The sequence below is a fragment of the Metarhizium brunneum genome, chromosome 5, assembly GCF_013426205.1.
Source record: "Metarhizium brunneum chromosome 5, complete sequence".
NCBI classification, from domain to species: Eukaryota; Fungi; Ascomycota; class Sordariomycetes; order Hypocreales; family Clavicipitaceae; genus Metarhizium; species Metarhizium brunneum.
The window spans coordinates 622,466-645,296 of NC_089426.1; the positions used below are offsets into that span (position 1 = coordinate 622,466).

The 22,831-nt window shown below is 50.2% G+C and overlaps 9 protein-coding genes across 9 annotated transcripts; 7 read left to right on the forward strand and 2 right to left on the reverse strand.

Annotated features, from left to right (window-relative positions):
• Positions 1-293: 293 nt before the first annotated feature.
• Positions 294-1,488, forward strand: hbd (3-hydroxybutyryl-CoA dehydrogenase; the record flags this gene model as incomplete). Its single annotated transcript, XM_066131208.1, has 6 exons — positions 294-377; positions 434-616; positions 669-834; positions 890-910; positions 964-1,090; positions 1,152-1,488. The coding sequence occupies 6 exons, from the start codon at positions 294-296 to the stop codon at positions 1,486-1,488; spliced, it is 918 nt and encodes a 305-aa protein (XP_065987314.1).
• Positions 1,489-2,665: 1,177 nt separating this feature from the next.
• Positions 2,666-4,592, forward strand: G6M90_00g082730 (uncharacterized protein; the record flags this gene model as incomplete). The annotated part of the gene is made up of 7 exons (XM_014688011.2): positions 2,666-2,836; positions 2,901-2,958; positions 3,007-3,293; positions 3,353-3,781; positions 3,839-4,050; positions 4,124-4,295; positions 4,356-4,592. The coding sequence occupies 7 exons, from the start codon at positions 2,666-2,668 to the stop codon at positions 4,590-4,592; spliced, it is 1,566 nt and encodes a 521-aa protein (XP_014543497.2).
• A 370-nt stretch (positions 4,593-4,962) lies between these two features.
• G6M90_00g082740 (uncharacterized protein) lies at positions 4,963-6,687 on the reverse strand (the record flags this gene model as incomplete). Its single annotated transcript, XM_066131209.1, has 2 exons — positions 4,963-6,570; positions 6,631-6,687. 2 exons carry the CDS (start codon positions 6,685-6,687, stop codon positions 4,963-4,965), a joined length of 1,665 nt encoding a protein of 554 aa, XP_065987349.1.
• A 433-nt stretch (positions 6,688-7,120) lies between these two features.
• G6M90_00g082750 (uncharacterized protein) lies at positions 7,121-7,258 on the reverse strand (the record flags this gene model as incomplete). The annotated part of the gene is made up of 1 exon (XM_066131210.1): positions 7,121-7,258. One exon carries the CDS (start codon positions 7,256-7,258, stop codon positions 7,121-7,123), a length of 138 nt encoding a protein of 45 aa, XP_065987499.1.
• A 1,134-nt stretch (positions 7,259-8,392) lies between these two features.
• On the forward strand, positions 8,393-9,106 carry G6M90_00g082760 (uncharacterized protein; the record flags this gene model as incomplete). Its single annotated transcript, XM_014688012.1, has 1 exon — positions 8,393-9,106. One exon carries the CDS (start codon positions 8,393-8,395, stop codon positions 9,104-9,106), a length of 714 nt encoding a protein of 237 aa, XP_014543498.1.
• A 1,900-nt stretch (positions 9,107-11,006) lies between these two features.
• G6M90_00g082770 (uncharacterized protein) lies at positions 11,007-15,171 on the forward strand (the record flags this gene model as incomplete). The annotated part of the gene is made up of 4 exons (XM_014688013.1): positions 11,007-12,003; positions 12,105-12,167; positions 12,298-13,066; positions 13,125-15,171. The coding sequence occupies 4 exons, from the start codon at positions 11,007-11,009 to the stop codon at positions 15,169-15,171; spliced, it is 3,876 nt and encodes a 1,291-aa protein (XP_014543499.1).
• Positions 15,172-15,515: 344 nt separating this feature from the next.
• Positions 15,516-15,902, forward strand: G6M90_00g082780 (uncharacterized protein; the record flags this gene model as incomplete). Its single annotated transcript, XM_014688014.1, has 1 exon — positions 15,516-15,902. One exon carries the CDS (start codon positions 15,516-15,518, stop codon positions 15,900-15,902), a length of 387 nt encoding a protein of 128 aa, XP_014543500.1.
• Positions 15,903-16,927: 1,025 nt separating this feature from the next.
• pdb1 (Pyruvate dehydrogenase E1 component subunit beta) lies at positions 16,928-18,217 on the forward strand (the record flags this gene model as incomplete). The annotated part of the gene is made up of 2 exons (XM_014688015.1): positions 16,928-17,323; positions 17,459-18,217. 2 exons carry the CDS (start codon positions 16,928-16,930, stop codon positions 18,215-18,217), a joined length of 1,155 nt encoding a protein of 384 aa, XP_014543501.1.
• A 745-nt stretch (positions 18,218-18,962) lies between these two features.
• Positions 18,963-22,828, forward strand: G6M90_00g082800 (uncharacterized protein; the record flags this gene model as incomplete). The annotated part of the gene is made up of 2 exons (XM_014688016.1): positions 18,963-22,091; positions 22,148-22,828. 2 exons carry the CDS (start codon positions 18,963-18,965, stop codon positions 22,826-22,828), a joined length of 3,810 nt encoding a protein of 1,269 aa, XP_014543502.1.
• Between the last annotated feature and the right edge of the window lie 3 nt (positions 22,829-22,831).

The window sequence follows — 22,831 nt, forward strand, 5'->3', positions numbered from 1 at the left end:
CGACGCGGGGTCCCTGTTTTGAAAGGTAATAGGTCTGTCTAGCTTACAATCTCTCATTTTGACTCCCAGGAATGGATGAATGATTGCTGCGGCCCCGGTCCACCTGCCAGATCGATGTCAAACTCCCTCCCCACATCGGATCCGATCACGGTGCTGCTGGGCTGGCGAAACTCAATTCCCAAGAGTTAGATTGAGAAGCAACGTTGAGTTTCTTTCAAATTATCCTTGAGATCTTACTTGTTTCTCTAATTTGCAATTTTCCCATCCTTCCATTGAACGATAGATTGGCTAAAATGCATGCGACAATAGCACGACTGGTGAGGTCATCAGTGACTGTTCTTGGAGCAGGTTCACAAGGTAGACGCCTGGCTTACATGGTACGTGATAGGCCTACGTTGATGAAAGGTGGCTCATCTTTAATGGCCTTTTCTAGTGGTCAAGCAGAGGCAACGATGTCCACTTGATTGATGGGAAACCAAGTCAACTCCAGGCGAGCGTTGAGAATGTCAATCAACTACGATCTCAACTTGATCCAAATGGCAACTTTGGCAAAGTGCGTGCACATTCGCCAGATTTCATGAGAGCTGCCCTGAGTGAATCATGGCTGGTGGTCGAGGTACGTTGCGCCATGAATACAGTGATGCGATTAGCTGTTAAGACTGTCGCAGTGCATTCCCGAACGCTTGCGCCTGAAGCAGGAGGTCATGACCCAACTTGATGACTTGGCGCCAGAAAACACAATCATTGCATCTAATTCTAGCAGCTACCCTTGTTCTGAAATTGTCTCTGGGCTATCTCTGAAGAATGCGAAACGAGTTTTGAGCGCCCATACCTGTACGTCCGCCGTCAATCCGTTTGTTTTTATATATGCTGACTGTTCTTTGTGTAGACTGGCCACCGGAAACCACAGGTAACTGGACATTATTTCTCAAGTATTGGGTTAAAGTCTTTAACAGAGAATAGTCATTGAGATCATGGGGCACGAATCGACTGATCCATCTCTGATTCGGACCATGATGGAGCGATGCGCTGCACATGGATTTTCGCCGTTTCATGTGAGAAGCTCATCGATTGGATACATTTACAATAGGCAAGTCATTCATGTGCGCGGTGGGCGTCAACGCGATATGGAGTCTTCTAATACTGCATAGAATATGGGCTGCCATCAAACGAGAAGCACTCCTAACAGCAGCGGAGGGCGCGGGTACACCAGAGGAAATTGACGCCATTTTTAGAGGCGTATTGAAGACCGAAAAGGGTCCATTTGAGCTTATGGATATTGTCGGCCTCGACGTAGTGTTCGATATTGAGCAGCACTATGCTGCTGCGAGAAGAGATATCCCGGAACAGCCAAGAAGCTATTTGGCCAGTTACCTTGAGAAGGGACATCTCGGTGCGAAGAGTGGACGGGGATTCTACAGATATGACAGCTCTCCATCGATGCAGCCAGCAGGCCATCGGGAGATTGCATCTACTACAGCCGCGTGAGATAGACGCAAGCCAGAGCACACCACGTATACGGAGTACGTGTTTGGGCAATAGACAGAGGCATAGCTGAATCCGAGTTTTAGCCAACTCCAACAACTTGGACAAACTTTGACCCTGTTCCTGCGCCCGTTGCTCCCCGCGCCACCGAAGTGGAGGCGACCGCCTAATAACGAACAAGCAACTCTCGGGCTATTCACAGCGTCTTCAACGATGGCATCTTCTCCACTTCGGATCCGGTGCAGACAACTCTGAAATTCGGCTTGAGCTTATGCATATCATGATCTGCCCTGGCGCCCGGATAAAACCAGGAATCGAACGAATGGATGGAGAAAAGAAAACTTAGCCGTCGCACGATGGGCCCAGTTGGGATGGCGGTCAACCCCGCGTTTTCGAAGCCACAAAAGCTGGGGAAGTCTAGAAATAATGTGGAGAGGGGCGAAGAAAAGGGATGAGACGGGCGGTTGTCCGCCCTTCAGGTCCACTCATTGTCTTGTCTGAGGTGATTTGATGGTCATCTCCATCATGGGTGCGCCGCCAGAGTGAGCGGAGTTGTCGACGATGCCGCGAGCTGAATAAACCCGGCTTCCCTCTTCAAGGAGGAGTCGCCATCGGAGGCTCAACTGTTGTAGTACCTTGCCAGGTCCGCATTGAGCGGGGGAAATGGAGTCGTGTCTCGAGAGTTGTTTGTTGAATCTCAACATTTACTGTGCAGCCAGCGCAATGGTGTGGCTTTCCGTGGCAGGCAAAGTGTTGAATGGCACTGGGTACGTCCCTCGTGCATCACAAAGTTAAAGTTCTGACAAGGTTCCAACGTTAGTTTCTTACTTGGGTGGCATCCCTTGCCCGTATAGGCCAATTCCTCCAGCAATAATGATGCTGACCCGTTGGTGGCTGCCTACCTACTCCGTACACTTGTCTACTTGCCGTGTCTCGGTTCCGAAAGAAGACCCAGGCATTGAGACGATGGATGGGGCCTTGGTTCAAAAGTCTGTCTGGGCTCCATTCCTATGCAACACAAACACAGTATAATATATGAGCCTAGGTCCTCCCTGATTTCTAGTTCCCCATCAAAAGTGCGGATGAGGTGGAAGACGCTGTCCAATCTGCCATTCCTCACACACTCTGCTGCGCTACTTCATTGCCGCCCACAGACCTGGACGTTTCTTCTCCCGCCACCATGATGTCCCGCTCGGGCCAATCGACTGAAAAGGTCGTAATGCCGTTCAACCATGATGAATATGCTGCTGGTGACAACAAAACTGTCAGCGACACGGATGACATGGGCGTTGGAACGGTCGCAACACCACCGAATTTTGACCATGTTGATGAAAAGAAGATTCTTTGGAAGGTAACCATCTCGCGCCTCACTTCGCCCACTGCCCACAGAGGAACGGCACGCTCACGTACTGTAGATGGATATCCGGTTGATCCCCATGCTGGCGCTCCTCTACCTGCTCTCATTTCTTGACCGTAAGCGTCCTCTCACACCACACGCGGAGCTGTAACTGAGAAGCACAGGCGGAAACATTGGCAATGCAGACGTCGAAGGCCTCAGTGTCGATCTCGGCATACAACCAGACCAGTACAACTGGTGCCTCACCGTCTTCTTCTTCACCTACGCGGCGTTCGAAGTCCCCTCCAACCTGCTGCTCAAGAAGCTCCGCCCTAGTCGCTGGCTGCCCACCATCATGGTAGCATGGGGGCTCGTCATGACGCTCATGGGCCTGGTTCAAAACTACCACGGTCTCTTGATTGCGCGCATCTTTTTGGGCGTCACTGAAGCCGGCCTCTTTCCCGGCGTCGCTGTGCGTTGCGTTTCCCATCTCCCCTCAGGAATCTCTTTTGTGGAAACTAACGGGCGTAGTATTATCTGACAATGTGGTACTGCAGACACGAAATCCAGTTTCGCCAGGCGCTCTTCTTTAGCGCTGCTTCCGTGGCTGGTGCTTTCAGCGGCCTGTTGGCGTTTGCAATCAGCAAGATGAACGGCACCGCGGGGCTCGAAGGCTGGCGGTGGATCTTCATCCTCGAGGGAATTGCCACCGTTCTCGTCGCGTTTTGCGCCTTCTTCCTGATTCATGACTTTCCCGACACGGCGTCGTTTTTGACCGAGGATGAGAGGGCGTTTGTGATTCATCGCCTCAAGTATCAGGGCCAGACCATACTGGCCGGTGGCGATGCCGAGAGGCAGGGAAGAGCGCAGGTGGAGCAGGCCGAGGAGTTTGAATGGAAGTATGTCTGGCAGGCGTTCAAGGACTGGCAGATTTGGGTGAATATCCTCGTGTACTGGGGTGTAAGCTCTTCTCTCTTCTCGTTGCTTTTGCTGCAGACAACTAACTCGGGGTCGTAGATTGTCTGTCCACTCTACGGAATCAGCTTGTTTCTGCCGACGATTATCAAGAGCTTGAACTATTCCAAAACGGAAGCGCAGCTCATGACGGTCCCGATTTACATCACTGCTGCGATATTGGCCGTCATTGTTGCCTTTTGCTCCGATCGAGTCGGCAAACGGAGCCCGTTTGTGATTGGATTCATGTGCATGATGCTAGTAGGATTCACAATGTGAGTTCAACGATCTGCTGGGTGTCGAAACATTGGCATCTCGCAAGGAGAGCCGAGGGCTGACCGCTCGCAGGTGCCTTGCCTCGAGCAACCCCAAGGTCGTGTACGGCGGTGTTTTCGTCGCCGCATGTGCGATTTACCCTGCGTTCCCTGGCATCATCGCCTGGCTGTCGAACAACTTGTCCGGCAGCTACAAACGCAGTGCGGGAATGGCCTTGCAGATTGGTATCGGTAATCTCGGAGGTGTAAGTTTCTGCTCGGTGCCTGCTGCCATGACTCTTTGCTAACAGTTTTTATTTATGCAGGCCATGGCATCGAATTTTTACCGAAAGAAGGACAAGCCTCGCTACTTCCTGGGTCACGGCCTGGAAATCGGCTTCATTGTGCTGGGGATCGCTGCGGCATTTATTCTCGTCCTGGGCTATAGGCGGCTCAATCGCAAGAGGGAGAGACAGTTGGCTGAGGGGCAGGACAAGAACTACACTGCGGCTGAATTGTCGGCGCTGGGAGACAAGGCGATTACATTTAGATACATGTATTAGGTTGTCTGGATGTGTAGTTTACCTTGATCGTAATGAACCATCTGATGTAGGATCCAAATGGCTATTGAGGCCCTTTCTAACCGCTACGTATAACATGTTGCTTTGCGGGCTCGTGTCTGCGAATGGCGTGTCGTGAACCTTGCTCCTGCAAAGCGACTAGTTACAGTAGTATTATTCTAAACTCTATTTAATATAATAAAGGGATAAGTATGCAGTTTATCTGCTATAGGTCTTATGTATATAATACTAGAAATAGTATTAGGTTGTTTGTTATTTCCCTCTAAAGACAAATAATAGTACAAGTATAATACAATAGTGTCTAGTAATATAGTATTAAGTATAACCCTTACATATGAAAATATCGTATCCTTTAATTTCCGCAGACTTCAGGCGCTCCATCATCTTCCTGACTTTTCAAAGGAAGCTCTATTGTCTCTATGCCAAGCCATTCTTCCATATCATCGCTCAGAGACCGGAATACTTTCGTCACGCCCTCAAATGTATCGTGGGCCAAAACAGCCGCGCCAAATACCACATTGGTAGCCTCTAACAGGTGCTTAACCGCCCTTGCCTTGGTTCTAAACATCATTGCCTGAGGTACCTTGTCTGGCGCCTGGAGAAAATCCGGAATCCGGCAATCGGACACATGAAAAACAATATTCAGCCGCTGCAAGTTTGGGTAGCGACCTCTGGCAACTTGATTGCAAAAATGACAAATATCCCCCCAGGCTCGACTTTGAGGTCTCACCAAAACCAGCAATCTTTGAACGGATGGAGAAACTATGTCTGTGAGGCAGGTTTGGGGGCCATCTTCAACCTGTGACGGAGTTTGCCAGTGATGGCAAAACGAATGCTCATCAATATGCAGCTCCTCTAGAGCAGGAAAGGTCGCCAGATTCGGGGACGCGTACCAAGCGTTTGTGGTGATTTGCACCACGGAAGCGGCTTCATCGGAATCGTTGCCAGCACCATGATCAATGTAGTAGAGTAGGTCATGTGAATCCAAGTAGTTTAGCTCAAGGTATTTCAAGGAATTCTTTTGCGTCTCGAGCATATCCACCAGATCGCCAGGCGACACGAGCCGTGTGGTCCGAACTGCGGAGAAGAAGAGGCAGCAACATACCCATAGCTGCATCGTGAATCTTTCCAACGCCGCACAGTGTTCAATGAGTGGCCTCAAAAAGAGCTCTTGATCCTCGTCGCCAAGAAAAACCGAGTTGCAAAACCGAATGTTTCGGAGGTGCGTGGGCAATGGCTGACGTAGCAAGTTCGTCGCTCTTTCATCCATGGGCACGTCAAACACGCCCATGCCGTACAACTCCAGGGTGTGCAGTTTCGGTGCCGTCTCGAGAAGAAAACGACAGTCAAGTCTTCTATCTCCATGCGCGTAATCGCGCCAGCATGCGCGACAAGGGGACGGGACGCCTTGTATAAGTACTGAGCGTAACTCGGGGAAAATATATCTCATGCCACGCTGACCTTGTCGATTGGCAAGATGTTTGAAAAGCCCACTTGTCCACATCCCTCTTAGAGACAAGTTCTTTATTTTGTCCGTCACTGCTAGCAATACCTGCATGCCCAGGATGAGATTGCTGTCATCGTGGTACGCGTATGGAAGCAGGAAATAGTCCGGCGCTGGGCGAGACACAATCATACCTAGGGTTCGCGCCGTTTGCATCAGTGATACATCTCTCGCAACCCAGGGATCATCTAGCAGGTCCCAACGGATCGATTCAACATGTTTTGCCAGTTGTGGCTTCTCGGAAAATAAGCCGGTGAGGAACTTGACCCAACGATTCCCGCTGAGAGACAGCTGATGCCACATGAGCGGCACAGTAATAGCCCGCCAAGATTTGCAGACGAGAGAACAGTTATGCAGGGCCAGCGTGGTTTCTGGGCATTTCGGTTCCTTGGTGCAATGAAAGCACAACTGGGATAAAATCTGCATCTGAATTTCGGTCGGGAAACGTAGAAAACTCTGCAATCCAGTTAGTACATGTGGTGTCAACGGACCAGACGCTCAATGACCAATACAGACTATTTGTCGGCCAGCAGCAATACCCGAGTCTTCATCCATTTTCCGATCTGCGCTCATCTTGCAATTGTGCTCGAGTATTTTGCTCCTTTACGAATCTTCTCTGATATTCGTCGATTGGCTTGATCGCAGCGCGTAGTCTGTACTTTCACGTCAGGCAGTAAGCAAGGAGACAAAGCGAGGGGGAACCAGTTACTTTTAAACTGCCAGACACCTGCCGGAGGCTGAGGATAAGCTTTCGCTGAATGGTTATTGTCCGAAACTAAAATTTAAAACCTCAGGCGAACAAAGCCAGGGCTAAAGCTAAGAGAGCATTAACAGGGAAAGGCAAGCATAAAGAGCTGCTCAAAAGGCAAGCTAGGTGTTAGTGATTGTCACTTCAATGTAAATCTAGTAGTCTAGTCCGGGCAGCCAGCCAGAGCTAGTATATGTGGCTGCTATTAGCACTTTTTAGTATCTAAATTACATGATACCGGTATAACCTTACTAGTATCTAGCTGACGCCGTCCGACAGCTTGACCTGGACCGCCGCATCTCCCGTGTCGTGGAACTCGTCTACCGACAGACCAAATTGTGATATAGCGGTGGCGTTGGTATTCTCGTACAGGATTCTACACAGGTCACCGCGCATGATTTCATATTCACTCCTGAACCCTTTTGCTGCCGGGCTCGTTTCGGGGAAAGAAGATGACGGGCTTGCTCATGCAGTTGACAATTTTGACTCCGCCGTCGTGGACTAGGTGTTTGCGAATGTCGTCGAATGATGCCCATGTGCTTGATTAGGTCGATGCCTTGGCAGCGAATGTCAATCTGTTGGCCGCCGACGCGGAGGGTGTCCCATCGTTCGAGGATGGTGCACGCGTGGCCGAGACGATGTAGCCAAAATACAAGTGCTGGGCCGGCAATGCCCGCTCCCACGATGAGAACTCGAAGTGGTGTATCGGGTATTTGCGATGAAGGACGTAGCTGATCAACTCCAATCCGCCATTGACGTGGCATCTCTACAGAGTCTCGTGTGCCCATTCTGCAAGTATGTCGCAGCTATGTGGGCAGCCTTGTATAGCTGATTTCCAGCAAAGAACAATGTCCGAAATATGCAGCTCGTCGCTCATTCAAAAACCCTGAGAGAGCGACTACAGCGAATACAACATCAAACGGCCGTATCCCCACCGATGTGCAGATTTCCATGCCAGAGCTGTCTTTCGAGACCTCCGGAAGCCAAGAACCGGTCCAGTTATGGTTGCAGCATTCATATTTCTTGTACGCGGTCAACATGGTACACGGTACGCTGGGCAGGTTGAAATACACTCAGTTACTCACGCATCAGGTGAGCCAACGGCATTTTCGACGCTTTGAGGATAGGGATCGAGCCATCAATTTGTGAAGCCCTCTTTGGGTTCCTTTGACATGCTGGATGTGGCGGTAGCCGCCATATTGAATGACGCTCGCTGCTCATCACAGTCGCGCAGTCGCTTCACGCATTCCAAGGACACCTGACCAAATCCACTGACATGGTCTTCCATAAGTCTCAAAATGCGCGTATCACAAACACGACAACGCCACGATGAGCGAAGATGAAGCGCGTGGCTGTGCGCAGGCGGGGCTTGCAACGCTGATCGGATCATCAGGCAACAGTCAGCCCTCGTGTAAGAATCGACAGACTCCCCTCGAACAAGTACTCGCCTGCTAACATAAATTGGGGTCCAAGCAGACGCTGCCACAAATATCCTCAACGTGAACAAACCAACTCCTCCCTTGCGTTATCATGTCAGCCAACGCTCCGCCAATCATCCCATACATCCACCTCTTGTGCATGGAGGACTCATGTAGCGAAGCGTTCACAAAGGCGGCCAAGTCATATCAACTGCCTGCATCAGTCCGATTCGAGCTTCATCGCGCCGCCCTCCAGTTCGTCCCAGATACGGCCAAGTTCGACCTGGTCGTGTCCCCAGCCAACTCGTACGGACGCCTAGACGGCGGGTTCGACGATGCTATTTCCCGCGCATTCTCCCCGCGAGGCGATTACCTCGCCCTCACCCACGTCGCTCAGGCAAAGCTATACGATGAGTGGTGTGGCTTCGCGCCCCCCGGGAGCTGTACCTTGGTCCGCATCCCCGACGAGTTTCGAGACAGGTCCAAGAATGTCTGGGGCACGAGGTACATCGCCCTGTGCCCGACCATGAGGACGCCGCGGGAGGTAGAGTGGGACAGGGAGGTTGTGTACGAGAGCATCTGGAGCCTCTTGGTGGCTATCGACAAGCACAATCGGGCGCGTCCCGAGGATAGGATTTCCAGCATCCTGATGACGCCGCTGGCGACGGGAACGGGTCGCGTGAGCCCTGAGAGATGGGCGCATCAGATGTTCTTGGCCATGAAGCACTTTGTTGATGCGAAGCGGCATCCCGACAAATGGAGCAAGCTGGAGAATGTCGAGATTTTTGAGTATGCCAACGAAGTCGCGGAAACTTGGACCATGTGATGATGGAGGCAGGAAGAGGAACTAGACAAAATGTGTGGAATGTTGAGTTTCTCACGTGATCACGCGAAGGCAAACAGACTCGTGTGCGGATGAAAACGTATCCGCACTTTCTTCCATCTCCGGCCTTTTTGTTAGACCTCACAAGATTATCAGAAGTGACGTGATTTTGCTATCCTTGCCTTTGCATCTAGCCTTTCCATATAGAAAACCGATTGCCTGGGTCACGAATGATGTCTGCGTGCAGTTCAAGGCGATGACTTCTTCAGCCCTTTAAAAAGTGCTAGGAGAGTTTTGCACAACTAGAGTTGCATAATTTTTAATGATTTATAACTGAATTTAAAATGAAAGGAAATTCTCCTTGTAATACCTGCAGCATTAGCCCGACGCAAGCGCACTGATTGGTTACCGTTACCTGGTGGGGCCAAAAGAGGTGACCAGACCAGCTTAGTCAGCCCGGCTCAACACCATGAAAAGGGGACCACGATGCAAGTTAGCTAGAAAAAAGTCAACTATAAATAACATCCTTTTGAACCCGATGACTATCTCACGCGTAAGTCGGTAGGAGGAAGACCAAGAATGCCCCCAAGCAGAGTCTATTCCATCACTGCTTTTCTTTGTTCGAATTGAGTCTCTAAAAAGAGAAATATGCGTTATTGCTATATTCCTGATCGTAAGTACGGCTCTAAATGGTATCCCTCAGAACACCCTATCCTAGAGACGCCTTTTTGATTGAGAAGCCACTGGTTATCACTTCCGGTGGGTGTGGAACGTCCATATCAGTGTACTCCGTATGCAGTCATCATGCAAACTTACACATGCATGCCTGGGGCGTAATTTCCGCAAAAACAATCGCCAATCATGTTGATGTAATCATTTCGGATGTCTGTTGAGGATGGATGCCCAAGTGCGCATTCCTCCACCCAGGACAAATTGCTCACCAATACGACCATTAGTACTTCACACCCTCTCCTTGGTATTCATGAGACTTGTCATTTTGATAACTGAGGTTCTACATGCGGTAAAGGGATAGCCCCCGCCCTTAGGTTATGTAGTGTTATGTGAATGGTGTAACGGGTCAAGCCGCTTGAACGGCGGTTGCGTCTCCTGTCATCAATTCATCAGGATGTCAAGTTCATTATAGAATCTTTTCGGCGGATTATTGGAAATATACAAGACATTTTATAAGCCTTTGTTTTCTTCTTTTAGGGACTAGTTAGGTGAATCAACTCGCCAGAGGCCTTTCACAAATAGCACAAGTGTAGGAGGCGTGCTGTTGTATTGCCAGAGAATCCCACATGAGGATCGGCGTCCCAAGTTTTTAAATACCGCAATATTGCCTTTTAAAAATAACATGGTCTTGCACCAGTAGAGTACTTATGTATGAGCTGCTCGTTTAGGCTCGTATTTATCAACCACACATCAATGGAGGTGTCCTCGAGTAGGAGTTGGGCAGCAATCGTCGTTTTGGCGTCGAACCAAAAGTCTTTATTGGAGACTTATTTTAGTCTCGGGCCGTTCCTATAATACCCCGCATGGTCTTGTGTGTGTGTGTGTGTGTGCGTCGCGTCAGATATCTGGTCGTCTACGTGTCATGTAGTACATGCCCCCAACCGTTGATGGACAACGAAAGGGGGTCGAGGTCGGGCACACGGAATCTTGTTTTAGTCCTTATTACTCAACATGATATTGACGGAATAGCGTTCGGGGCTTAGCCTGCGGCTTCCATGAATGGCTATCGCAATCAGGCCCAACGGTACGCGGCTCATGTGACAGTAGCCCAACTTGGCGTCAACCTTTGCTTGCTCAAGCTTATATTCAGTTAATCCGCAGTCATTTTCACCACTAAACACTCAACACAACTTACATCGTGTGGTCCGTGTGGTGTTCTGTACACGATATGATGGCTCTTGCACGTCCTCGACTGGACAACTCCGAATATACTGTGGGATGGATTGCTGCGCTGCCGCATGAAAGGACTGCTGTTAGGGCAATGCTCGATGAGACGCATGCTTCACCACAGTACAGGCACGAAAAAGACGACAATATATACGTCTTGGGGTCTGTTCGTTGCGAAATTGGCCAACATTATGTGGTCATTGCCGGCCTCCCATCAGGCCAATGTGGGAACACTGCGGCCACGACAGCCGCGGTTCAAATGCTCTCCACCTTTCCGGCAATCAAATTTGGACTCATGGTTGGTATCGGTGGTGGCATCTGGAGCGAAAAGAATGACATCCGGCTGGGGGACGTTGTGGTTAGTAATCCGGATGGCAGCTTTGGGGGCGTGAAGCAATACGACTCTGGAAAATCTACTGTTGATGGTTTCCAACATTCTGGATGGCTCAAACCGCCACCTCGAATTCTACTCAATGCTATAACCGAGCTCCAAAGTAAACACGGCATGGAAAGGAGCATGATACCCGACATACTCCGAGACATGCACAGGAAGCACCCATTAATGCAACAGTCGCGAACAGGGCCAGGTTTCGTCCATCAAGGCACCAGCAACGACCGGCTATTTCGCTCCGACTACCATCATCAAAGAAAAGATGAAAATTGCCACGCGTGTGACAAGACGGGGGAAATAGCACGCAAAGAGCGTCCAGACTGTGATCCATTTATTCACTACGGCACCATCGCCTCAGGAGACAAGATCATCAAGGACCCACAAACTCGAGATCATCTAGCACAGGATTGTCTCTGTTTCGAAACAGAAGCTGCTGGGTTGATGAACGACTTCCCTTGTCTCGTTATCCGTGGAATCTCTGACTATTGCGACTCGCACAAGAACGATGAGTGGCAGAAGTATGCAGCAGCTACGGCGGCCGCATATGCCAAGGAGCTTCTTCTTATCATAGACCCGGCAGATGTGAATAAAGCAACAAGAGCAAGAGATGGTATGCGTCAGATCTGCACAAAGTTGTCCCAGTTTCATATTGTACACGAGATGAGTTAAGGGTACTTTTAGAAACATTCTAACATGCATGACACAATGTAGTCGCAAGAAAACTTGACCAAGTGACGCGCGCACAAGAGCAAGTAACAGAAGAAATCCGACAAGGTATGACCTATTCACATCTATCAGAAGAAGAAAAAGCGCTCTATTACTGAGCAATTATACACCCTCATATATTCCGTTGACAACATCACAATCCAATGCTAATATAACAACCTATCCTGAGCTTCTGCAGGGCAGGAGAGAAAGGACCGGGATGATATTCTCGAATGGATCACCCACATTGACTACGGTCACCAATATAGCGCCATCCTCAAGAAAAGATTGGAGGGTACAGGGCAATGGCTGCTAGACTCAACCGAATTTAAAAATTGGCTGGAAAGCAAAGGAGAGACACTATTCTGTTCCGGAATTCCGGGGGCAGGCAAGACTGTCCTCTCTGCTATTGTGATTGATCATCTATGCGGGAAGTTTGGACAGGATTCAAGCATCGGCATCGCGTGGTTGTTCTGTGAATATGATCGACATGATGAGCAAACGTTAGAGCACCTCCTTTTAAGTCTTTTAAAGCAGCTACTAAAGCAACAAACTACTTTACCAAACTGTGTTACGGAGCTCTACGAGTTGCATCAAAGGCGGACAACGCGGCCCTCGATCAATGACATTGTGAAGTTACTACAGTCTTCCACGGCCACTCTTTCCAGAATTTTTGTTATTGTTGACGCTCTCGACGAATGCCAAACTACAGGGGGATGCCAAATGGACTTCATATCTGTATTATTCACCTTCAAGGACGTGGTCAAGGCGAACATATTTGCAACGTCTCGGCATATTGACAGGATACAGAAAAGGTTTCGTGGATGTATCTCGCTAGAGGTCAAAGCAAAAGCCGAGGATATAAGAATGTATTTGAGAGGACAGAAGAGACGATTCACGCAGGGTTTGGTGAACGACGAACTCCAGGCTCGGATTGAATCAAAAGTGATCCAAGCCTCCGAAAGCATGTACGTAACCTTGCGCGATTCGGCCTGGCTGAATTATAACTTGCTAAGTGGTCTACAGGTTCTTGCTAGCGGCCTTTCACATGAATAGGCTGGTTGAATTAAAAACAAGGCAGGATATAATCAACTTTCTAGAAAGTATTCAAGAGAGCGGCCTCGACGCTGCTTACAAAAAGACGATAGAGACGATTGAGAATCAGGACCAGAACAGCGTGAGCCTTGCAAAACGGATCTTAGCCTGGACCGTTTACGCCGAAAGGTCATTTTCGATCGAGGAGCTTCGGCATGTGCTCGCAGTAAGGGCAGGCACCAAACAGTTCAACCCGGACTATATGCCATGTGCCACTGACCTCTTGTCGGTCTGCGCCGGCTTAGTTACATACAATAACCAAAGGGGATTTTTTCGTTTAGTCCATTACACAACGCTTGAGTTTTTTCGGCAGACAAGGCCAGATTGGCTGCAAGATATGCAAGCTGATCTCGCGGAAACCTGTCTTACCTATCTGTTGTATGACTGCTTCCGAGTCGGCTCCTGCAGGGCGGATCAAGTTTTCGAGGCCGAGTTCGATTTCTATAAATATGCCGCAGCAAGCTGGGCTCGTCACGCTGGCATTGACAGGTCCTCGGGGGCAAGTTTGGCGAGGAAAGAAAAGACTCAACTCCTCCTTGATGAATTCCTGGCAACTGACCCCTTGCCGCCCAGTTTTCTCTATTGGCTGTTCCGACTTAAAGAATGCATTATACACGATATCGATAACTTTCCATCAGAAGATTCTTATTGGGGAATCTCAGGCCTGGTCTTCTCTCCACTTAATTGGCTAAGCAATACGACCTTTGCAACATCTTGTCGGCGCAAGCGTTTTACGTGGAGTTCTGACAAGATGACATTCGCAGTTTTGCATGCTTTGATTACAGCATCGCTTGAAAGAGCCAGGCTAGTGTTGGCGCCTTGCCCACATCCCGAACATTGGCACAATCTCTTCAGTTCAGCATTTGAGGACCGCCCTCCTCTATGCTTGGACGACGGGGCCCTCGGCTGCAAGAAAAGCTGTACCCCTGAGGCAGTCGAGAACTTGAAACGTTGGAACAAAAAGATTTTCGAGTTTCTTTTTCAAGCCGTGGATGAAGATGGGCTTACTAAGAAGGCAGGGCGACAAAAATCTCCCCCAGAGCAAAGTCGAGATATGTTCTCTCGGGATACATGCTCTCAAGGGTTTTCTAGACGTCGGTTGCTTCACCACAAATTCTCTATAATAGAGAAGCCGGATGTTTCCTCTTTACCGACAGACCCGCATGTCGAGACCCGAGACTTTACCGAGTGGTTGCCGCTTTTCGAGAATCATGACGCGCCGCAAAGGTGTCTCGAAGAGATTGCGAATCTGACAGTCATTCTTCTCCTGAAAGCTAAAGCTGGCTTTAAAGAGTGGACAAAAGAAGAGGAGGAATTATTCCGGCGCTTACTATTGAAACCGGTACATAAATACCAAGAATACCAGTATATTCCAGTGGATTTTCTAGACCAGGACCCCGTGCTCTTAGATGTCATACATCTTGGGTGCGATGCTCTTGATTTCTTGGTTCGGAGCGGTGTGGATGTAAACGAACAGTTTAGGCGGCATCCATCAGGGACAGCATTGGTAGCTGCAGTTGTTCACGATCTCGAGAGTAAGGCACCATGTGTAGAATACCTCCTAAAGCATGGTGCAGATTCCAATCAGCAAACGAATGGGAGGGAATACGGCTCTGCTTTAATTGCAGCATGCGCACTCGGGAGGATGGATGCTCTTAATCTTTTATTACAGCAGCCCAATATCGGGGTTAATATGGAGATCAAGTTTGACTTATACGGAACTGCCCTCATTGCAGCATGCGCAAAAGGTAACATTGATGCTTTACATCTTCTATTACAACAGCCTAATGTGGAGGTCGCTATGAGGACAGAATTCGGCGAATATGGAACGGCCTTCATGCAGCATGCGCAAACGGTAGAATGGATGCTCTACATCTTCTATTACAACAGCCTTATGTGGATGTCAATATGGCGACACAATTCGGCCGCTATAGAACAGCTCTTATTGCAGCATGTTCAAATACTAGATTGGTTCTAGGTGAAAACGAGACTACGGCAACGACTGTCAAATACCTCCTTGAGAAAGGTGCGCATGTCAATCATTCAATAATTGGAGAGGCTCGTGCCAAATACGTCACAGCCCTTGCCGCTGCTGTACATGGTGGGAACCCACGGATAGTACAGATTCTTCTAAATTCTGGCGCCATAGCCGACGAGAGGGTCAAAAGTGATATGCCTAGTGACTCGTCGACGGCACGCCGTCGATGGGATTGTTTGCGGTTCCAGGTGTCCCACCCAAACACAGAAGGGACAGAACTCGTACGCACATGCATGGACAAAGAATTCATTGATCAATGCACTTTAGCAGCGCAGCAACTAAGTATGGCAATTATTTACTCTCTGTTAGAAGTGGACGCATCATGGGCAGACGAGTATATACCTCAAGCTCTCTATTATCTCTGCGCTTTCAGCAGCCGATGGATGGAGTCGCTGGACCGATTTGCAGCGGCCCAAATAACACTGCAACAATTCGGATTTGGCGGCAAAGATCTTGACGGGAAAATGCTATTATTCCTTCAAAGTGAGCTAAGCGAGAGCTTTCAAAAATGGAACCAGGTGGTAGCCCGTTTAAAAGAGCTGATATTGGAGTTTGAGGAAGGCAAAATACCTTCACCGCAGATCCAGACCGATGACTTTGACTCTGATTTCGATATGCTACCGTATTCGGATATATCAGACGAGATATCTTCAGCTCCTGAGGAAGGGTGAATGCCACCACCACGACGGACCGGGACCGATAACTTTGACTCCGATATCGATATGCTATCCCTTTAACTGCGTTAAGACGTCAGCGAAGTCTCTTACGGGGATAATGCCCCATAAGAACTAAGATTTATTTAAGTATATACATGTACACTCATTTTTTTGCAATGAGAAAAGTATTATTAATTATTCTTAATACATGACATGGTAGCGTTTTGACCCTAAATAGGTAAAGACTCAAGAGACCCGATAAGGGTAGTACTCTGGAGTAAATACGAAGGCGGCACCTTAACACAGTCAAAGGATCATAGCCTAGACGAGGGGTATACAGTAGTTTATGGTCTATCCTGAAGGCGTACAAGACAGGGATGATTATACGCAGCATAGACAGCTTCTCCGAATGCTTGCCAAAGAGTGATCACGACACGCGACGACTTAGTCGGCTTAGTCATTGTCGTCGCTTATCGCGGCGTGGCATGGGTTAGGGGTAAGCTGTCGCCCCAACAGAATGCAGCAGCAAGAACGGAAGCAGGAGCTTCGGGGCAGGGTCGAACAGCGAGCGTTGCCCCTTCCTCGCCGCAATTCGACGGGTCTCCGAGAATAGCGCCGGTGGAGCCACTCGCCCAGCCAGCTGGCAGCCAATGTGGAAAGAGAGTGCCAGGGGAGCTCCACGTTGGCAGGCGGGCGGCGACGGCCCCAATGGAAAAAAAGCAGAAGCTCTGGTCCGCCGCGTCCTGCGAAGTCGCTCCAACCAGGAAGCTCGTTTCGCCGTGCTCCGGAAAGGAAATTCCCTCGAGGCCATCTGTTGAAGCCATCGTCATCTACATCCTCCACCACCGCTAGTCCTTCTGTTGAACCAGCCCCGTGCTGATTTTATTTGTCTCTTGCTCTTGTCCGCTCCTGCTTGTCCAATTCCAATTGTGACGACTAGCATTGGCGGCTCAGAGTCAAAGCAGCTCTTGTGTGTTGCATTTGGATTTATCTCCTCCAGCCTCAACCCTCAACAAATATCCACATACAACGCAGACACCATGTCCCGTATTCTCCGACCGGCCGCCCGCCTGGCGCTCTCATCACGAGCTGCTGCCATCAAGACTCCCGCCGCTGCCGCCTTCACCCAGACCCCCCGAGCCGTAACCACTCCTGTCTTCTTCGGCGCTCAACAGAGCAGGAAATATGCGGAGGGAGCCGGCGTCAAGGAATATACTGTCCGCGAGGCTCTGAACGAGGCCCTCGCTGAGGAACTGGAGTCCAACCCCAAGGTTTTCATCCTGGGTGAGGAAGTTGCGCAGTACAATGGTGCCTACAAGGTCACCAAGGGTCTTTTGGATCGTTTCGGCGACAAACGTGTCATCGACACCCCCATCACCGAGTCCGGTTTCTGCGGACTCGCCATTGGAGCTGCTCTAAGCGGCCTGCACCCTGTTGTAAGTAACCTGCTGTTGTTCTTCATTGATCTTTGACCCAGTTTGCTATGCGCAGCTCCAGCGCGGATCGATTTTACACTATGAAATGTTGGCGTTGCTAGTGTTGATACTTGAGCTAATTCCGAATCGTGACAGTGCGAGTTCATGACCTTCAACTTCGCCATGCAGGCCATCGATCAGATCGTCAACTCTGCCGGAAAGACTCTTTACATGTCCGGCGGTATCCAGCCGTGCAACATCACCTTCCGTGGTCCCAATGGCTTTGCCGCTGGTGTTGCCGCTCAGCACTCCCAGGACTACTCCGCCTGGTATGGCAGCGTCCCTGGCCTCAAGGTTGTCTCCCCCTGGAGCGCCGAGGATGCCAAGGGTCTTCTCAAGGCTGCTATCCGCGATCCCAACCCCGTCGTCGTCCTCGAAAACGAACTCATGTACGGCCAGTCCTTCCCCATGTCCGAGGCCGCCCAGAAAGATGATTTCGTGCTGCCCTTCGGTAAGGCCAAGGTAGAGCGTGCCGGAAAGGATCTCACCATCGTCTCTCTCTCCCGGTGTGTTGGTCAGTCTCTGGTCGCCGCCGAGAACCTGAAGAAGAATTATGGCATCGAGGCTGAGGTCATCAACCTGCGTTCCGTCAAGCCTCTCGACATTGAAACCATTGTCAAGTCCGTCAAGAAGACCCACCGTCTTCTCTCCGTTGAGTCCGGCTTCCCCCACTACGGTGTTGGCGCCGAGATTCTTGCCCTGACTATGGAGTACGCTTTTGACTACCTTGATGCTCCTGCTCAGCGAGTCACTGGCGCCGACGTGCCCACTCCTTACGCCCAGAAGCTCGAGGAAATGAGCTTCCCTACTGAGAAGGTCATCGAGGATTACGCCGCCAAGCTGTTGCGAGTCTAAGAGGCTGGCTTACACAACTTTGGAAATGCATCAAGGTTGAGAAAACTGACGCGCGAGAGGCGAAGGGGCTTCTGAAGCAGCAGTGGCGTGAGGCTGAGCTGCAGCTTTGGAGCGGAACAGCAGCATTATCATAATTACGTGCTGCAGAAGAGCGCGGACAGGAATTATAGCGCGCTTTAAAAATATCTTTATTTTATAGACGGACTTGGGGAAGGGGACCTGTACTTGTAATCTGTTTCGTCATGTATACACCCTCTGCCTTGCATTCGTCTTTGCTCATCGCTGGTGAAATCGAACTGCAAATATTGTGACTAGTCCACTCGGTGATTTTCGAAATTGATTGCCTACTGTGAGCCTGGAGATAAACTACCAGAGCTGATTGCTGCTGTGAATTTGTCTCGTGTTCCGTTTGTGTTGATTGTTGATCCGCCCCCGGCCATTGCAGAAAGGAGCTTGGGCTACAATGGGAGGCAAAAAGTACCTACCCTAAGTGTACCTGCCTAGGTAGGTAGCTACCGCGCTCCATAATATAATATCAATGATACTACCAGAAAGCATATTAGTGTCTGGTATACTTTTCGTTGAGCAAATAGATTCTGCCACTGACTGTACGGAGTAGTGAGCAGAACAAGTCGGTGCGATATCAGCCCCACTTCACCCACACATGTGGGGCATGCCCAACTGGCAATGACAAGATCGAGTGTAGCCATCTTCACGAGCCAACCTCACCATCATCATAGTCAGCATGGCCGGAATCGATGCCCTCCTGCGCGAGCAGGAGGACGGAACGTCCCTGTCCGGAAACGCACAAGGCCTGGATTCAGAGGCCCTCAAGCGTCACCTGGAAGACAAATTTCTGACACCTTCACGCGAGTTCTCAAGCGAATGGCTCAATCTTTTGCAGCAACGATGGGATTTTGAAACTGAGTACACCTCCCTATTTAAACTGGCACCCACTCAGACTCGTACTGTGACGAGGTTCCAACGCCATGGGCTGGAGGGTAGAGTCACTGGCTACAAGAACGTCACACTACCTTCAAATAGTGCCACGGCCAAGAACTCAACTAGCTTGCTTCGAAAACCGGCCAACCGAGCCGACTTTGTTCGTGGAGCCGCCGGGTTCTTTCCTTTTGCTCCCGGTGGGCTTGAAGGTATTGAAGCCACAGCCGCGCTCGAGGATCAGGTTCACGCAGGAGGGATTGAAGAAGGCGCGAAAGCCAATAAGCTTGACAGGGTTATCCAACTAGGCGAAGGGGGTTTACTACAGATAGCCCCAGGTCTGGATCGAGGCATCGATTTCAGCAAGAAGAAGAATGCTCCTGATGAAGAGGCGGCCAGCGCCGTTCAGGAGGCTTTGGAAGAGGAGCCCGAAAACGCTGGGTCGGTGGATGAGACAGAAGGGGATTCCCCCGATGAGACGCCGGCAGATGCATCCGATGCAGGGGAAGATGAAGACGACATCGATGATATCCTTCCTATCGAATTCCCGGCTCTGGAGCCTCATGGTGTGCTGGCAGCATCGAGTGCCCGTAAGGCTGGCCGTGAATGGGCACACATGGTAGATATCCGACAAGGGATGCCGAACTTTCGAGAATTGGTACCTGACATGGCTAGAGAGTGGCCATTCGAGCTGGACACTTTTCAGAAGGAGGCTGTTTACCATCTCGAGAACGGCGATTCCGTCTTCGTCGCTGCCCATACATCAGCAGGCAAAACAGTTGTCGCTGAGTATGCCATTGCTTTGGCTGCGAAGCACATGACGAAAGCCATCTACACATCACCCATCAAGGCATTGAGTAACCAGAAGTTTCGAGATTTTCGACAGACGTTCGATGAGGTCGGCATTCTCACCGGTGACGTTCAGATTAATCCCGAGGCTAGCTGCCTGATTATGACGACCGAGATTCTACGAAGTATGCTTTACCGCGGAGCCGACCTGATTCGTGACGTTGAATTTGTAATTTTCGACGAAGTTCACTATGTGAATGATTTTGAGCGAGGGGTGGTTTGGGAAGAGGTCATTATTATGCTGCCAGAGCATGTTACGCTTATTCTGTTGTCGGCCACTGTTCCAAATACGTATGAATTTGCGTCATGGGTTGGCCGCACAAAGCAAAAGGACATTTATGTCATTTCGACTTCCAAACGCCCTGTTCCTCTCGAGCATTATCTCTGGGCGGGCAAGGACGTCCACAAAATCGTCGACTCAGACAAGAAGTTTATTGAAAAGGGATGGAAAGATGCACACGGAGCCGTACAGGGCAAGGAGACGCAAAGACCATCAGAGACTACAGTGGCCATGAGAGGAGGCAACTCCCGAGGCGGACAACGTGGTGGCCAACAGCGTGGAGGACCTCAACAGCGCGGTGGACGAGGAGGTGGCCAACAAAGAGGCGGAAATCAGCAAAGAGGCCGCGGAGGGCCACCTCGTGCCAGCCATGCCCCTGGCCACATGGGCCGTGGAGGTCGTGCTGGTGGCATGACTTCTGCTGCGCAAGACAAAAATCTTTGGGTACACCTCGTTCAGTTCTTGCGAAAGAAGTCTCTCCTGCCAGCTTGTATCTTTGTCTTTTCCAAGAAGAGATGTGAGCAAAATGCGGATGCTTTGAGCAATCAAGACTTCTGCACCGCCCAGGAGAAGAGTCACATTCACATGGTTATCGAAAAGTCTATTGCACGATTAAAACCCGAAGACAGACAGTTACCCCAGATTATTAGGTTGAGAGAACTGCTGAGCAGGGGCATAGCGGTGCATCACGGCGGATTACTACCAATCGTCAAGGAATTGGTGGAGATACTGTTCGCCCAGACCCTGGTGAAGGTGCTTTTTGCTACCGAGACATTTGCCATGGGTCTGAACCTGCCCACCAGAACTGTCGTCTTCTCGGGCTACAGAAAACATGATGGACACTCATTCCGCAATCTGCTCCCTGGCGAGTATACTCAAATGGCCGGTCGAGCCGGTCGCCGTGGTCTGGACACGGTTGGATCAGTCATCATTGTTCCACCAGGGAGTGCTGACGACGTACCGCCTGCCGCTGAGCTCCGCAACATGATACTGGGAGAGCCGTCTAAGCTACGGTCTCAGTTCCGTCTTACCTACAACATGATCCTCAACTTGCTCCGGGTCGAAGCGTTAAAGATTGAGGAGATGATTAAGCGCAGCTTCTCAGAGCACGCCACTCAGGCACTGCTTCCTGAACACGAAAAGGATGTCAAGCTCGCACAAGCTGATCTGGCCAAGGTCAAGAGAGAGTCCTGCAAGATTTGTGACACCGCTATGGACGAATGTCACCAGGCTGCCCAAGACTTTAAGCAGCTTACTCTTGAACTGTATAAAGGTCTCCTCCGAATCACATTTGGGCGTAGAATGTTTAGTCAACAGCGTCTCATTGTATTTAACTGGGAGGGTGTTCGGACAGTTGGCATCTTGCTGTCAGAAGGCATGAGTCCGAAGGGTACCCTGGATGACCCTATCCTTCATGTCTGCGCTATCAAACCACTGAGGGAAAGACGAGATGCAACAGACCAATTACCCTTCATCCCTGCTTTCCGCAGATACTTGCACAAACTGCCTCAGGGCAAGAGGCGCTTGCAGATTAAGACTCTGCACGTGCCACTGAGCGATGTGGAGTGCTTGACCAAATGGGTTCTCAAGGGCACAATTCCAGAAATCTTCAAGGGTGGTGAAGCTGGTCAACAAGCCATGGAGAAACTACAGGATATTTGTTCCGGTTGGGACGCCCGATGGGATGAAGTGGATATGGGCAAGATCAAAAGCATGCAGTTGCAGGAGATTGTCGAGAAGAGAGTGCAGTTGGTTAAGGCGATTTCCATATCCCCGGTCATAAAATGCCAGGCGTTCCTGAAACACGTGAGCATATTCCGTTTTATTGAAGAGCAAAAGACCCTCTGACTAACGATTTGCAGTTCGCCATGTGCCACGACGAATGGCTCATCAAAGAGCACATCTCCCAGCTCAAGCAGTCCCTCTCGGACCAAAATCTCCAACTCCTGCCCGATTACGAGCAGCGCGTCCAAGTTCTCAAAGAGCTCGACTTCATCGACGATGCCACGCGAATCCAGCTTAAGGGCAAAGTAGCATGCGAAGTCCACTCGGGCGACGAACTCGTCCTCACCGAACTCATCCTCGACAACGTCCTCGCCGATTTCGAGCCCGCTGAAATCGCCGCCCTCCTATCCTCCTTTGTGTTCCAGGAGAAGACTACAGTCGAACCCACATTGACAGGCAACTTGGAGCGCGGACGGGACACCATTATTGCGATTTCCGAAAAAGTCAACGACGTACAGACCAGGTTGCAGGTGATTCAGTCAGCGGACGACTCGAATGACTTTGTGTCACGACCAAGATTCGGCCTCATGGAAGTGGTGTACGAGTGGGCAAGGGGGATGAGTTTCAAGAACATTACAGGCCTGACGGATATACTTGAGGGCACTATAGTGCGCACCATTACGAGATTGGACGAGACATGTAGGGAGGTGAAGAATGCGGCGAGGATAGTGGGTGACCCCGAGTTGTATCAAAAGATGCAAGAGGCGCAGGAGCTGATCAAGAGGGATATCACCGCCGTGGCGAGCTTGTACATGTAGTTG